The following is a 15,693-nucleotide window of genomic DNA, read 5'->3' as shown; positions in this document are numbered from 1 at the left end:
TATTACACCACCTGGAGTCTCTTGTTAACCTTGACTGATAGCACTAGATAAAGAAAGTTGTCATAGTCTAGGCCTGAAATGAAGAATGTATGAATCACAGTTGCTAGTCCTCTTCAGAGGTATAGGCAGAATCTTCTAGTTAGCGTTAGCTGTAAGAAGACATTTCTTGCAACTGGACCTATCTGGGTCTAGGAGACACATCTAGTAGTACTCAGACTCCAACATAGACAAATTCAAGCTAGTACATTTTGGGAGAAAGACACTTGGAAAGCAGTAATTATGAAAAATACTTAGAGATGACAGTGGATAGTTGATTAGTTTTACTTACAACGTGATATGGCATCTAAAAAGGCTCCTGCAATTTTGGCTACATACACAGAGGTGTCACATCATGAAACAGGAAGGTATGGCTTCATCACTTGAGATATTTAAAACTAGTTTAGACAAAAGCCTAGATAAATGGCATGAACATACTGCACTTTCGGTGGAATGGACTAGTCAACCTAATAGATCTTCTCCATCTCTCATTGTGATGATTCTATGAACTCAAAAGAGCTCTATTTTTCATTTTCTCACAAGTGAAAAAAATCAAACCAATTTCCTTTCATTTTAATGAGCAGTTTACATGACTCATGACTTTTGCTAGGTTTCCTAAGATTTGTCACAGTTAAAGTCTGACAATATTTGAGTGCTCATTAATTTTTGGATCCTAACAAGAAAGACCATGCCTTTTTGGAGGCATTATATCAGTTGTATTTAAAAATCTCACATAGGAAAGCTGTAGTAAGGTGATAAAACATCTTGTTATGTATTATACAGAAACATATACATTTGCATATTACATTGTCATGTGTATAAACAGTGTAAGCCATTTAAAAAGACAACACTTCCCACCTGGTTACCACAGTTATTTCCTCTTAAAGTATAGGTGGATAAATTGTGATAATCTCACACCTCATTTTCTAATAACTTCTGGCAAATGCTGACTTTTTTAATGGAAACCACTGTTTCTCTTGACCCCTGAGTAGTCTCAAAAAGTATTCTAGGTAACCACTTCTAGCGTAAATCACATGCAGCATCTAAACTATGTGCAGCAGAGCCTTGCATGCATAGCATTTGCCTGTCAAAATACCAACAGAACATTTGTTCTTCAAAGTAAACTTGCAAATGCCTCAGATATACAGGTATCATGGCTAAGCAGAGAAGTGAAAGAGTCAATAGCATCAGTCAGAGAGGATGCTCCTCCTATGTTCTTCTTGCCCCTCCCCATTTCCCTTATCCTCCTTACTATGGTTTGTCATTTCTGTGACTTCCAATGGCAAGAGGTTTGTGTCTAATAACTATTCGTGTTCAAATTGTGTTAAACACTCTGCCACTGGGAACCTAGCACCTTTGCAAATCCAGCTACTGATTTAGTGCCTAAATATGGATTTAGAAACCAAACCTTGTCCTCTGTTTTGAAAATCTTGTCCTCACTGATCCATCCTGCAGAAAGTTCCCATTGATAAGTTACCTGGGATGTACAGCAGCAGCTTTTCTGTATAGAATATCTGCTATTTAATCATTTTGCCTTAATAAATAAAATGAAATAAATAATAAATAATAATATTAATTATAACAGTAAAGGTTACTGTTACACATTTCAGAGATGGGCAGCTACTGAGTCTAGTGGCAACGACAGGGGACGAGGAAACATGTCCACCGGGATTCTATGCCTTGCTCTGCCACTGAGCCAGTGTGTGACTTTGAACAAAATCCTTTTGTGTCTCATTTTTCCCCTCATCCGTAAATGGAAAAAACGCAATGGTTGTTGTGAGGTTTAATTAATTAATGTTCATACTGTGATCAAAGGCAAAGTACTTCAGATGGGATGTAATCAAGGTTCTGCACACCTACGATCACTACTACATCGGATGGTATTGTTCACAAGAGAAAGTGTGCTAGCTTTGGTGGCTTTGCCAAATTCCAACTCATCTGAATATGTTTGCCTCTCTGCATTCTCTCCCTGCATGGTCAATATTTTTCTTGCCCTAAACTGATCCATAGTTTTTGCTTGTGCACTGTAAAACAGCTGCTGCGTTCCACTCCAGTGGAGGTTACGCTTCAGCGGTGACTAAAGCAATCCCTACAACATCTACTTCTCACCTAACTCACAGATGTGAGGATTAATTTTATATTTGTCAAATGCTTTGAGATATTTGGAAGAAATATTTTAAAGCCTTGCAAAACATTGCTGGGGATGAAGCCGCAGCCTTTACACGTGGAAAATTGCCATCTATTTTAGTTGCCAGATCACTGGTCTTATTATTTTATTTTATTATGGCCTTCCAAATTAAAGCTAGAAACAATCTTTTTTTAATCATAAAGAGCACAAACCAGGCTGAATCCATTCATTTCTTATTTTCCACAATCTCTATTTTAAAAGTGAATCCTTAAGAACAAAGACTTTGTTGAAATTCTCTTTTGGGCTTAGAGCTTATATGGTATTTGGAACAAATATATCAGAGTTACAGACGCTTAAAGATAGGGGCTTTATGCTGTAAACATAGGTACCACTTTATCTTATATTATGGCAGGTGGCATCCATCACTGGTATGGTAAACGTTATATCCACAGCAATCCTAAAATTTAAAATGTCCAGTTTGCACTCAGACTCATCATGGATTTATTCTTGCAGAAGCAAAGATTTGTATTACCTGCTTACATAATAATGCTATGATGGGTCTGTTCCAGTCTGAATCTCTGAAACAGACTCAAGTTTATGCAAATTACTCACCTGCCTCATAACTCCACTTAGGAACTTGAATGGACAATTTGATGTCATTGCCAGTACACTGTTTATCAGAATTATCTTCTTTTTGCTTTGTGACTATTAAAGTATTAATTCCTTTGGCTGTATCCACAAATGCTGGACATTCAGAGGGAGATGTACCTTTCCAAGGGCATGTAGTACCCAAATATTCCTTTTCTGCTGTCTGTTTTTTATCTACATTATTTTCTTTTAAATCTGCATTTGAATTTGCTCTGAGTGGAGTCTTGTTTTCTCCTGGGAGCTTCGTTTTAAGTATCTCTGCTATTGACTCTCCATTAGCTATGCCATCTGCTCCATCTGGTGTTAATCTGGGTGAACTGCAATTTATATTGAAGGACAATATTGATCTATGAATTTTTTGGCTTTTAATTTGAAGTTGGTCAATACATACAGAAAGTGACTTGTTGAAGTAATAGATTGTATTTGGACAATCCTGGGAAATTTTGAAGTGAACAGATGAAGTGAATGAAACTGGTGCTTTTTTCCTGTGATTGCTGCCTGGAGGAAATATTCTGTTTTCTTTGTTTTCAATGTTAAAAATCCAGTCTCCGTGCCCTTCGCATACTTGTGAATAAGATTCAGAAACCTTTAATCTGGTGGCATATCGGTTTATATAAGATTCTTGATTATGCAAAGGTTTGCAGTGCTGAGCTCGTCCTGCATTGTTTGAAGTAGCAGTAGTGTTCATTAGTACATCACCTCCCCAGCATTTCAAATACAGAGAATCAGTAACAGCTATTTGCACTGGGTTGTTAAAAGGTGGAACAACCCGTCTAGTGGTAACTGTTATGGATGTGAATCCTTTTTTACGAGAGTTTGTTCTAGATACGTTGTCATTGAAAGATGCCTGAATTCCTAATCTGCTGGAAAGTAACATGAATGCTCTATTAATGTTGACTGAACTATGATTAGCCAGAGATTGCTTCGTATGATAAGCATTAGGCTGAGTGATCACAGACTGCATCGGCAAAGCAGACCCATTTTCTTTTGATTTAGTCTCATCAATCAACTGTGAAATGACTATGGATGAAATCATTTTTGTGTTTTGTGATGCCACAGACTCCTGCAAATGAAAAAGACCCATATTATTAAAATATTCTATTGTCAAACATACAACTATTTCTCCTTCAGAGTCTATAACAGGGTTTGGTCAAGGTTTCTTGTTAAATTTCTTTTTAACAAAATTTCAGTTTGCTTTCTGTCATTTCAAAGACATGTTCGTAAAATCAATTCAGAATTGTCTAGAAAAGTTCAGCAAAAATTGGATCCATTTTACACAAAAATTAAACATTCGGAAACCATTAGTGTGAATGATTAACTAATTCTCTCAGTTGGAGTATCTGGTCCTATGTTTGTCTAACAATATATGTGTCAATGGTGATTGTCAATTTCAGATAATAACCTGCTCTTTCATGCTGATCTACTGAAATATTAAAAGTGCTTTAAGCACTTACTACCTGTACAAAATGAACAACGTAGGTGTACTGTGATTTTCTGTGGAGTGTTTATGTGGGAGTTGGGTCAGTGCTGCTGCACAAAAGCATCAAATATGACCAAGGGGGAAATTCCTCCATGTTCTCTCCAATAAAAGATATGCACAGATTTCTGTAAGTGCTTTGGATACCATTTAATTCACGAGCTTAACATTTGCTGGATGCACAAAATGACAGGGTAAGGAGGCATTTGCCCAAGATTGATTGACAGCAGTCCAGACTCATTTTTCTAACCACAACAATCACCATCTATCTTCACATAATGTTCCTGATGTCCTTAGATGTGACAAAGAGTGTGGTATTGTATTAAGATTTATCTGATACATGTAAGCATGAAGTTTAACTCTACCTACAATTATTATCTAGATGACTGGTTACACAATGTTTATTTCATGCAGCGTATATGGCCCAAATTCTCTGCTGCTGTGAATTGTTACATCTCCACTGAGGTCAATATTAGCTGCATCAATTTATACCAGCAGGGAATTTGGCCGTATGATCTGAGCATCCTCAGTCCTCACTTAGTCAAAGTTCACACTGAGTCACAAAGTAAATTCTACATGATTGGGACCATGGTGAATTCTCATCTGAATGACTCATTTTTTTATTTAAGTGGTTTATGGGAGATATTTTATTGCTCATGAAGTTAGCCAGATTGATAGCCCTGGAAACTCAACTGAAAGTGATACCACTGTCAACCACCATCCAAACTTCTCTAAAACAGTTTCACTAGTACACCTCAACCTTGTTCTTGAGGGACAATCTTTTGGGGTAAGCAGGATTTCTTTATTTCCCTTCTGTCCTTAATTTTTCTGCGGTGTGTGCTATTCAGGCAGCCAACTGAGGTGATGGGTTGTGTGATGTAAACACATGTCTACCAGGAACTATGCTGAAGTATAAATCCATGTCATGTATGGCACCAAACAATTGGTCAAAATCACTGATCATTACCAATATGGCTAAAGGCAATCCTGTGACCATTAAGTCAAAGGCTCCATAGCCCATTACCCAATCCCCTCATCTTACCCAAGCCAGCCATCATCTCAGAGTTACAAACACCAGAGTTTTACAAACTGACCGGTCAACCACACACCTCATTTGGAACCAGAAATATGCAATCAGGCAACAGCTGAGATGCCCCCCACCAAAAAAGGCAAATACAGTCAGGTACTGTGTTCAAGTTAAACTACTAAAGAAATGAAGGGAAATATTAAGAAAAAATATTTGACAAGGTTTGACAGAAAACTATTTCTGTGCTTGTTTAATTTAAATTAAGAGGGTTAAAAGCAGCATTTTTTTCTTCTGCATAGTAAAGTTTCAAAGCTGTATTAAGTCAATGTTCAGTTGTAAACTTTTGAAAGAACAACCATTACATTTTGTTCAGAGTTATGAACAACCTCCATTCCTGAGGTGTTCATAACTCTGAAGCTCTACTGCAATTGTATATTCAGAGACACACAGCTATTATCTGACTTGAACATGAGAGTATTCAGGATGTACATTTGCACATAGTTAGATAAATATATATTCAGATATACACACCAAAATGTTCAATTTAGATAACCACAGTTATGAATATCTGGAGTAAAGTACAGGACATCTTTATATATTAGAAAATGCACAGTCGTTTAATACACATTTTGTTTATATTACAAAAATAAAACACCCATATAGTTTGACTTCATAGCCACAAAATGCTACTCTAATTTCCCTCAATTTATGAGAACCATCCCTGTGTATTTGTAATTGTACCAGGTATTAGATGACACATTACACACAGAAGGTCACAAGGTTCTGCTAAATCATAAGTAGGGACAGGACTATGGCAGAAATTTATGGCCTTCTTAAAGTCTTTGCTGAGGCTACTTGCTCTTATCAGATTGGTCATAACAAGAAAGGGGAAAGGTGGCTTGCTCACCTGCTTACAAAGATCATCTGCCCCCATCCCTCCCATCATAGCCAAGCTGCAAGTAACAACAAGTGTAGTAAGCTTTGGTATCCAGTTAATTATGCAAAGCTTTGGAATTTGTTAGGTAGATGAGGAGAATATGAATATAAAGGGGATGATGAAAGATGGAAGAATGTTTTATTTTTTTAGAAGGACTGTGTGTTTGCATGAGTTTAGGTGGTATTCAATACTCTATTCTTATACCACACCTGTCACAATGGTATTTGAGCACCCAAGACTTCAATGATAAAGCAATCATTTTATATAAATATTGACTAATTTGGACAGCAACCACTGTAAAATATAGCCTGAGAGGGAGAAAATATTCTCCTGAGGTTTAATATTTTTCTTGAAGGCTGACAGCAATCTATTCCATCCAAGTGAACTATGTTCACTTCAGAAATTTGTTTATTTCTCTTGTTTCTGGCCCTGGAGTCAAGTTGTACTTGCTTTGCTATTTCTGTTGAAATTTTCCCTGTGTCATCTCAGACGCTCCACACTTCTAAACTCCTTCTCTCCTGTCTCTCTCCCTCCACACTTCTAAACTCCTTCTCTTGACATTATTATTTATTTCTACGACAGTAGCACCAGCTCCAGAGCCTCATACCAGAGCACTGAAATCTCAGGTGATCACAGGGCCTCCTGCTGTTAGTGTTCTGAGATGGGAGGCTCAGAGTGATAAGTCTGAGGTCCATGGGGTATCTCCTGTGGAGGAATCCATGTTGAAGACCATCACACTCCGTACAAACTACTCCCCTGTTTACTCTGGTATTGCCATAACAGGAAAATAGCACAGAATACTGTCTTTTAAATAATCCTCAGGAAAGTAGATTTTTGGGACTTAAACAGCAGAGCAAATCCAGAGCAAATCCAGGGAAATTTTCCCTGTCTTCTAAACTAACTGTTTGTGACTCTGACAATTCAATATCTTCCCAGCTCCAGGGAATGTGTTTTTTCCCTTCCCTAATTTTTTTCATGGCTTGAATAATATTTTCTTCATATTGTATTGTACTACATTTACCTCAACCTGCATCTTTAAGACCTTTGCATGGCTTCCAATCTTCTCAATCTCCCTTCGATTTTTACAGATCAATAAGGATAAATGTTCTTTGAAATGCATTATTTTGTATATCTTTCATGGGCTCCAGCAATTAACATGAAAATTACTTAATTTCTTTTGTTAAGTACAAAACTGATGGAAATCGCACATAATGGTCCAAATGCAAGTCAGAAATGCTTCTGATTAGTTTCAGCTCATGTAACAGTATTTTGAATGAGTAAATTATAAAAATAAATAGCAAATAATGTCTCCTCCCAATGTTCTGAAATGGTAATGAGTCTCTCTGAGCTGGCCCTACATTCTTTTGGGAGTTTCCAAGCTTCATAGTCTTAATGCAAAAGGAAAGAGAATTCTGGTGAATTGCAAATCCATGGCTTTATTTTCAGGGGATCAGAGGATGGGAGTATCCCACACATTGCTTAGCTCACTTATATCGTTGGTTGAGCCTGCCTGGGATATTTCTCAAAAACTTACTTTTCTCCAAAATATGCCTTTTATTTTTCTTCAGCAAGAATATAGATAAAAAGATGAATTACATCTACTGCAAACAGAATCATGACCACTTAGCCATCACTTTATTTGGTGTTTCTGTTGCCTAAGTTGAGTGTGACTAAAAAAAAACAACTGTAAACACACTATATGGAGACAGGGTGATCATTTTTTAAACCTGAATGAATTCTGCTGACTACTATGAAAGCTCAATGGTGGGATTTTTTTGTTTTTACCTTAGTGGAGTCCGAATCTCTCTCTGCAGCATTGTCGTGCTGATGGCTTTTGAGTTCTTTTGGATCGTTAGCACCACACTGTTTTTCTCTGATTCCTGGGGGGAGGAAAGAAGGTAGAAACGTTACTGTCAACTTCATGATGGTAGAGCTAAAATGGGGTATAAAACCGAGTATAAATATAAGGCAAAAGGGTATTACTAACTGATTCTGAATGGTCTGGGATCCACTTATCTGAGAGATCACATTTCCCTGTTTCCAGTGGTTGCACTTTAAACCACACTGTGAGGCTGCTCCCAGGATTGGTTCCAGGACAGTCTCACACTGTACTGAGGCCTGATCAAAAGTCCATGGAAGACAATGGAAGGTTTCCCATTGTTTTGGAGTACAGGCCTTCACAAATTGACTGTCTTTTGCAGCCTACAGAATCGGAGACTAGTGTCTGATACAAGACATTATGGTCCTTGTTTTTATTTCAACTAAGAACATTATAAACTACCCTGGCAGTGCAAAGGGGCCTTAAACTGGTCATAAATCACATTAGTAAATATCAGTATATTTATCTGGTCTAACTTTTGTTTATTTTGTTTGGTTGTTGGTTTGAGGGGTTTTTTAGTTTTCTGGGTAGCATGGTGTCTGGGATTGCTGTAACTGGGCATTCTTTAACACCACACCTTGTGATTCATTTTACATAAATTATGTTTCTTTGCTTCTCAGTGCTCATTTCAAAATGTAATCTGTAAAGTAATAAAATAAGTATTTAAATGGCATAAAATTCCTTCACTCTTCTGCCCAACCAACTCTACAGTAAAAATTTGTCGGAACACAGACTTTAGTTTTCGCAACACACTGCACAAGGCTGCAGTTTTTACTACATGTAATTTCATTTTACATACATTGTTGTATTAGCAGAGGAATAGAAGTCAGATCCTCTTACTGTAGAAACTGCTTATTAAACCTCATCTGCAATAGCAGGTTTGATTCCTTCCCACTGGTGCAGAGTTCAGGGGTGGGGGTACTGTTTGACTCCATCTGCTTCAGTGAGAACTGCTCTTCTGAGAGTTCCATTGTGGAAAGGCAGCTGCAAGTTGCAGCTGGGGCTCTAGGCCCTAGGAGGCCTGCTAGCAGAGGCTGCCCAGAAGGATTCAGTGATACAGAATATCTCTTGGAGTGCCCCTAGTTCACTTTGAGAGCAGTGCTGACTGGCTGCAGACCTCTTCGCACTGCTTCTTATGGGCACAGTTTCCACCACGGGGGCTCGGCTGACATCACTCTGTGGTGGATCAATCTCACTATGTACAGAACTAGTCACCATATTAAAGGAAGTCTGTTGTTGCCATGGAAAGTGCACAGTCATGGAGCCACAGAGAAGATACCAAGGCTGAAGAATCCAGCAATGAGGAGGGGGATGAAGGGAGTCAGGAAGGAGTGGGTTTGATGGGAGCCAACGGAAGTTCTTACAAAGGTGAAAGACAAAGGTCATGTTTTACACCAGTAAAAGCTCCAAGAAGTAGGGTATAAATAGGCAGAGAACTGAGGATTGATGTTTGGAATAAGATTCTTTCAGAATTACTTAGCAACACAGGATTCCTGGTGACAAATTAACCCTTCTCAGGTGCCACATAAATAGTAATAACGGCTTCATTCCACCACTAATGAATGCTCTGGAGCTGCCACTTCCTTGGTTTAAAACACCCGGAGCTGCTGGCACGGAAGTGACTAGGAGGGGTCCTCAGCTTTGAAACTCCCCTTTGTCTGAAAGAGGCCAAACAAATCTGCTGACCTGCAGAGGAAGCTGCAAAACCTACAGATGTCCACAACTGTTTGGGAAAGGGGAAGTACAATGTGGGTTGGTGTTTATAGGGAGAAAGGGATGCTTCCAGTGATAAATTAAATGTGGATATTTCAATGAAGAGAGACTGTTGCATGTGTTCATTTACTTGTATTATTTGTCAAATGTGACTCTCCTCTGTGCTTTTTAAATATTAATTTTAATAAATAAATGTGGGATAAGTGGCCAAGGTAGGTCATGAAAGCAAAATGTAAGAATTAGTTCAGGAGAAAATCAGAGGTTTGCCAAATGCAATGGTAGTAACTGAAAAGTCATTAACCTACAGTTTTCAGTTGTTTCCTATTATAAGTAAAGTGGGAAAACTGCTGTTCTCTTAGATAGCTCTGTGAGGCAACTGTGGGTAAATACTGACTTTTTAATGCTAATCACAGCGTATAAGGAAAGCTGGAAGGCTGGATAAAGATAAACCAAAACTGAGCAAGCATGCTGTACCAGATGTTTTTTTTCCCCTGTGTTTCTCTCAGATGACTTGTATTCAAAGTCCAAGAGAAAGAAGAAACACTACACGGTCAAACAAGGATAAGATGTCAAAGTCTACAGAGAAATATGTAAGATGTAAATTACTGCTTTCAAGGTAACCTCTCCTAGAGTATGTTTTCACAGCAAAAAAACATGTGTCCTCAACTTAACTTAGCTAATTCAAGTCCAGCCCTAGGCTCACTTGCAGGCTTTAACTTGAGCTGCTAACCCAAGTTCCCATGTCTTCCCTGATATTTTAACTTGAGTCAGCTAACCTGAATTAAATACACCCTTTTTTTCCCACAGTGAAAACATATCCATAGACAGCTGTGGCTACAGTCCACAGATTCAACCTCTTCACTCCACACAGATCTCCTTGGTGTAAGTTTGTTCAGCCATTTTGTAGTCGGAGAAAGTTAGAAGAGAAGTGGGAAGTGAATGTTTCTCCTGTCTGCTAAAACATTCAGTTTGTTTTTTTGCATAGTATCCTGGGTAATGACAGTCATATGCTACCATGGGAATCCCAGTGTTGGCAGATATTTTTGGCAAACAATTTAACAATTGCTGTAATGGATTAATAAAAGTAGTGAATAAACCTCCACCAACTTCCCTGCTATTATTCAAATACCTATTCTTGGAAGCCTCACGTTTGTTAATTCATGTGAACAGTAAAAACACCAATACTGACCTTATGAAAAGAGCTTGAAGCTCCTCATTTAAAATGAGGACACTGCATGAAATAACAGCAGCTTAGATTAGAAGTAAATGTCAGGCTCAGAGCACCCATACAGGTTCTTGTTGCTGACAAAGTGTTTTGTGCTATAACAATTATCTTTCAACAAAATATAAAGTTCAATATTTCCCTGACACACAGCTATGGGAGTCATGGCATTTCAAGTACTTCCTATCAGTGTGGGGAGAAAAGAAAGCTTGTTCCTGCCTGATATGAAGTCCTGAGGAGTTCTGTTTTATCCTATTCCATTTGTAACCCATTTTCACAGACCCTGTCTTTAAGGCTGAGGAAGACTTTTCTGGTCCCTCAGTACTTCCAACAGTATCCTCAGGCTCTGTAGATGGCTGCATGCTGAATGTACAGTCCAGTTCGTGAAAATGGGGGAGGCAGCTGTTGGCATCCTATCCCTTGCTATCTAAATTGCACCTTTAGCCCTTTTATTTTCTCACAGCCCTGTTTGTGGGCCAAATGATACACTCCTTGGTATCTGGACACCAGAGCACACACAGCCTGTGGTGTTCATAATTACAGAGTGGAGCTGGAACTGAATCTTCAACTCACAAATGCCTGGATATCTGCCTTGGGCCAACTGGCAGCACACTCAGGTGATGTCTGAAACTGGCTTGTTAAAACACAGAGATTACAAAGATGGGTATGCTGGTGAGAAACAGTATGTTATGAACCTAAGGTGTACACAGCACAATTTGTATAGGAAGGGACTCTGTAGAAAGCTTGATAGAAACTCAACCAGACAGGCCACCGTTGCAACTATGCCACCAGAACTTCTGGTCTTGGCTGGCACTACACTTGTGTAAATGGGCATGCTGCAGAATGACATGGTGTCATAAATATAAAGGGAAGGGTAACCACCTTTCTGTATACAGTGCATAAAATCCCTCCTGGCCAGAGGCAAAATCCTTTCACCTGTAAAGGGTTAAGAAGCTAAGGTAACCCTTCTGGCACCTGACCCAAAATGGTTAATGAGAAGACAAGATTCTTTCAAATCTGGAGGGGCGGGGACAAAGGGTTTGGTCTGTCTGTGTGATGCTTTTGCCAGGAACAGATCAGGAATGCAGCCTTACAACTCCTGTAAAGTTAGTAAATAATCTAGCTAGAAAATGCGTTAGATTTTCTTTTGTTTAATGGCTGGTAAAATAAGCTGTGCTGGATGGAATGTATATTCCTGTTTTTGTGTCTTTTGTAACTGAAGGTTTTGCCTAGACGGATTCTCTATGTTTTGAATCTGATTATCCTGTAAGGTATTTACCATCCTGATTTTACAGAGGTGATTCTTTTACCTTTTCTTTAATTAAAATTCTTCTTTTAGGAACTTGATTGATTTTTCATTGTTCTTAGGATCCAAGGGTTTGGGTCTGTGTTCACCTGTACAAATTGGTGAGGATTCTTATCAAGCCTTTCCCAGGAAAAGGGGTGTAGGGCTTGGGGGGATATTTTGGGGGAAGACGTCTCCAAGTGGGCTCTTTCCCTGTTCTTTGTTTAAAACGCTTGGTGGTGGCAGCATACAGTTCAAGGACAAGGCAAAGTTTGTACCTTGGGGAAGTTTTTAACCTAAGCTGGTAAGAATAAGCTTAGGGGGTCTTTCATGCAGGTCCCCACATCTGTACCCTAGAGTTCAGAGTGGAGAAGGAACCTTGACACATGGTATACCTCGCTCAGAGCAAGTGCAGTCAAAGCAGTGGGGTGAATGCCTGTCATTGGAAGAAATTGTGTGTGGGGGCACCAAAAGGCATTTAGCACCCCTATTTTTAGTAGTGCAAGTTGCACACTTTCATTCAGGTGACAACATTAATCTCTTTTGACAACTTTCAAACTTACTTCCCCACTACCCTCTGATCTCTTCCTCTCTCTTCAAACTCCCATCCATGCTATCACTCTGTGGGCACCTCTTCGTGTCATGACACAGTGTTGCATGGGTTCTTCCTCTCTAGCTCCCCACTGTAGGTAGTTTGCCTTTACATGCCACTCAGCCCTCCGGCTGACAAGCGATTAGTTAACAAAATGTTCAATGTAGTCCAAAGTCCCAGAGAATCAACCGGTCTTCTGAGCTTAATCCCCTACTGGGATTAATCCACTGTATTTTCCTGCCTCTGGTACTGAGCACTGTGCTGCCCAGTCAAAGTATTTCTGAGGCCTCTAGCCTCCCACAGTCTTTGGCATTTCAGCTCTTCACAGAGGGAGCAAGTGAACAAACTAGTGAACAAGCAAGCAAGCAACCCTGCCTGCTCCCTGTGGCTCCTTCCCTCTTTACTGAACTCTCAGCCTATTTATAAGTCCCAGGGGTCTGCTGAGTTTTCACCTGATCCTTTCAGTCCCACCTTGTCTGGCTGACAGGTAACTACGTAATGACCACTGTGGTGAAGTGAATTTGTCTAACTGGGCCTTTAGCTCTTTCTTGCTTGTTCAGCCTATCCCATATACTTTATGCCCTGACTTGACCTGTGTTGCCTTCATCTGACCTCCATCTTTAAGTCTCTCCTCAGAACAAACTTCTCAGAGTCCTTCAACTGTAGTTCTCTCTTAAATAAGGGTTTAGTAGAGAAATGTTGGAACACACACAAGTTGGAACTAACAAGAAAGCTGATAAACATCTCCACTCAATCATCTACTTTTTGTTGATCCAGGAGCCTTATCCTATATCTCCAAATTGTCTGTTTAAAAGTAAGTATTCAAGGACAGGGACTTTTTTTTTGGCTGTCTGTAAAATACTTAGAACTATACAAATAATTTCTAGCACTATATAAATAATATTAGAAAGAGAAAATTCACCTTCATTGATCATATTTAACTAAAGATTTAGAAACCATACAAGGTCTTTTATCAGCTGATAAATGTTATGTTCAAGTAGCACAAAACCGACAGTTTAAGATCCAAAAATATCTCAGAGGCAAGTCAGGCTCCCAGCATTCCACTTCTGTGGCTAAAGAGTTTCACAAAGTTCTAAATTGTACCCAAGTCACTGGAATGTTTATACTGTTTGTTACTAGGACAGTTATATTAGGATTCCATCTTCAAAACTTTTGTGGTAATTAACAGAAGTTGTTTTGATTTGACATTGATGTTTGAAGATGCTTGTAACTTATACATTAAAAACCAAAATGAGCTCAGGTATAATTTAAAACTTTTGTTTAAGGCATTTTATCTATAGATAAGAGAGCCATGCAACTCTCCCATCCCAAGCTATATGCATATATTTATATATAGCATCATTCAAAGACATGTAAGGAGTTTTATTTATACTGTTTAAAACAGTTTGGGTTTTTGTTGTTTTTCTTAATACTATTTAACTCAAAAACCTGAAAAATACTTGGGGGAAAAGATGCAATCATCAAAGATTCAGTACCCCAGCCTCCACAATGAAAGGCTAAGAAAGCTCCCAGTGCACATCTCAGATCTGCAGTGAGTCATCCAGCAAAACCAGGGAAGACCAGGGAAGACCAGATTTGACATTCCTGATATTTCTAAGCCCTGTTCTATGCTGAAAATTGTGAAGTTCTGCCAGCATAGCTATGTCAGTTAAGAATGTGAAACAAGTCAGTAACTAACCAACATTGCTGTGCCAGCAAAAGCCCTAGCATAAAGGCTGTTATACTGGCAAAAAGTTCTTTAGCGAGTACAGCTTATTTTATATGTTGAACTGGTATAAGCTATACCAGCCATCACCTGCAGGGGTCAAGAAGGGATTCCCTTCCTCCTCCTAGCTCAGCAAATCCTTTCTAATGTAGAAAAAGGCCGAAGGTAAAAGCCAAACTTACTCAGCACTTTTCAGGTTTCTTTATATTTCATCAAGAAGCAAATAAAATTGCATTTTTCTTCAATTGCAGGACATCTTTATTAACACAAAAATGTACAACCAAGCTGAGGTCAACATTTAAAATGGGAATAGAGGTAGGCAAATGGTGAATATTTTTGAAAATCCCATCCTGCATATATAAACCCTGTATTCCCCACCTGGGGTTTACCCCAAGCAACTACATTGAGTTGAAAACCACCTGTGCCGTATCTCCACTAAACAAAAAAAACACACCTATTTTTTACAGTTAGTCATAGTGTTAATGAGCATTAAGAGAGCTTTTCAATTGAATTAACAGGGCCAGAGAGAGAGAGAAGGCATCAGCACTGCTATTGTATCTCTTTCAGCATCTCTACACAGAGCAACAGACAAAAGTTTGTAATGTGGGTCAGAGTGAAGTATTGGTTTAATTGGGGAATATAATAACAGCCATCTCCTTCCTTTGATTCCTTTTTGCAAACTGATCCACTCTTTGCCGAGAAAAGAATTTAAAAATCAAAACCAAAACCCAACCACCCCAAAATGAAGTGCTTCAAGTCTGTGCTAAAGAAGTATCAACACTTTAATACAGCTTCATTGGGGAAGTTTTTCAAAACAGAGTAAACAAAACAAGCTGAAGTCAGTCCTCTCCGCAAGAGGATTCATTGTGTAAACAACGTAGAAAATTATTTTCTTAAGATGTCAGGATAAATTTACTTTTATTACAAGGAGCATCATGAGATTTGTTAACTGAATTATCTTTCACTGCTTGCACATCTTGAAGCAGTAGTTGACTGCCTGCAGAGATGATTACAGGATCTGCC

The 15,693-nt window shown here is 38.8% G+C and overlaps 1 protein-coding gene across 5 annotated transcripts in view; it reads right to left on the bottom strand.

The window, feature by feature from the left end:
- The window catches only part of C7H10orf90 (chromosome 7 C10orf90 homolog), a 232,990-nt gene that overhangs the window by 46,685 nt on the left and 170,612 nt on the right, over positions 1-15,693 (bottom strand). For all 5 annotated transcript variants that reach the window (XM_073354067.1, XM_073354068.1, XM_073354065.1 and 2 more), the window contains exons 2-3: positions 8,039-8,133; positions 2,777-3,875 (exon numbers count right to left, since the gene is read on the bottom strand). In XM_073354067.1, coding sequence (XP_073210168.1) covers positions 2,777-3,848 — 1,072 coding nt within the window. In that variant the 5' untranslated portion in view covers positions 3,849-3,875; positions 8,039-8,133. The remainder of the gene's footprint in view (positions 1-2,776; positions 3,876-8,038; positions 8,134-15,693) is intronic.

Source organism: Lepidochelys kempii, chromosome 7 (genome assembly GCF_965140265.1).
Source record: "Lepidochelys kempii isolate rLepKem1 chromosome 7, rLepKem1.hap2, whole genome shotgun sequence".
In the NCBI taxonomy this organism is placed as follows: Eukaryota; Metazoa; Chordata; order Testudines; family Cheloniidae; genus Lepidochelys; species Lepidochelys kempii.
This window is presented reverse-complemented; position numbering and strand designations above follow the sequence as displayed.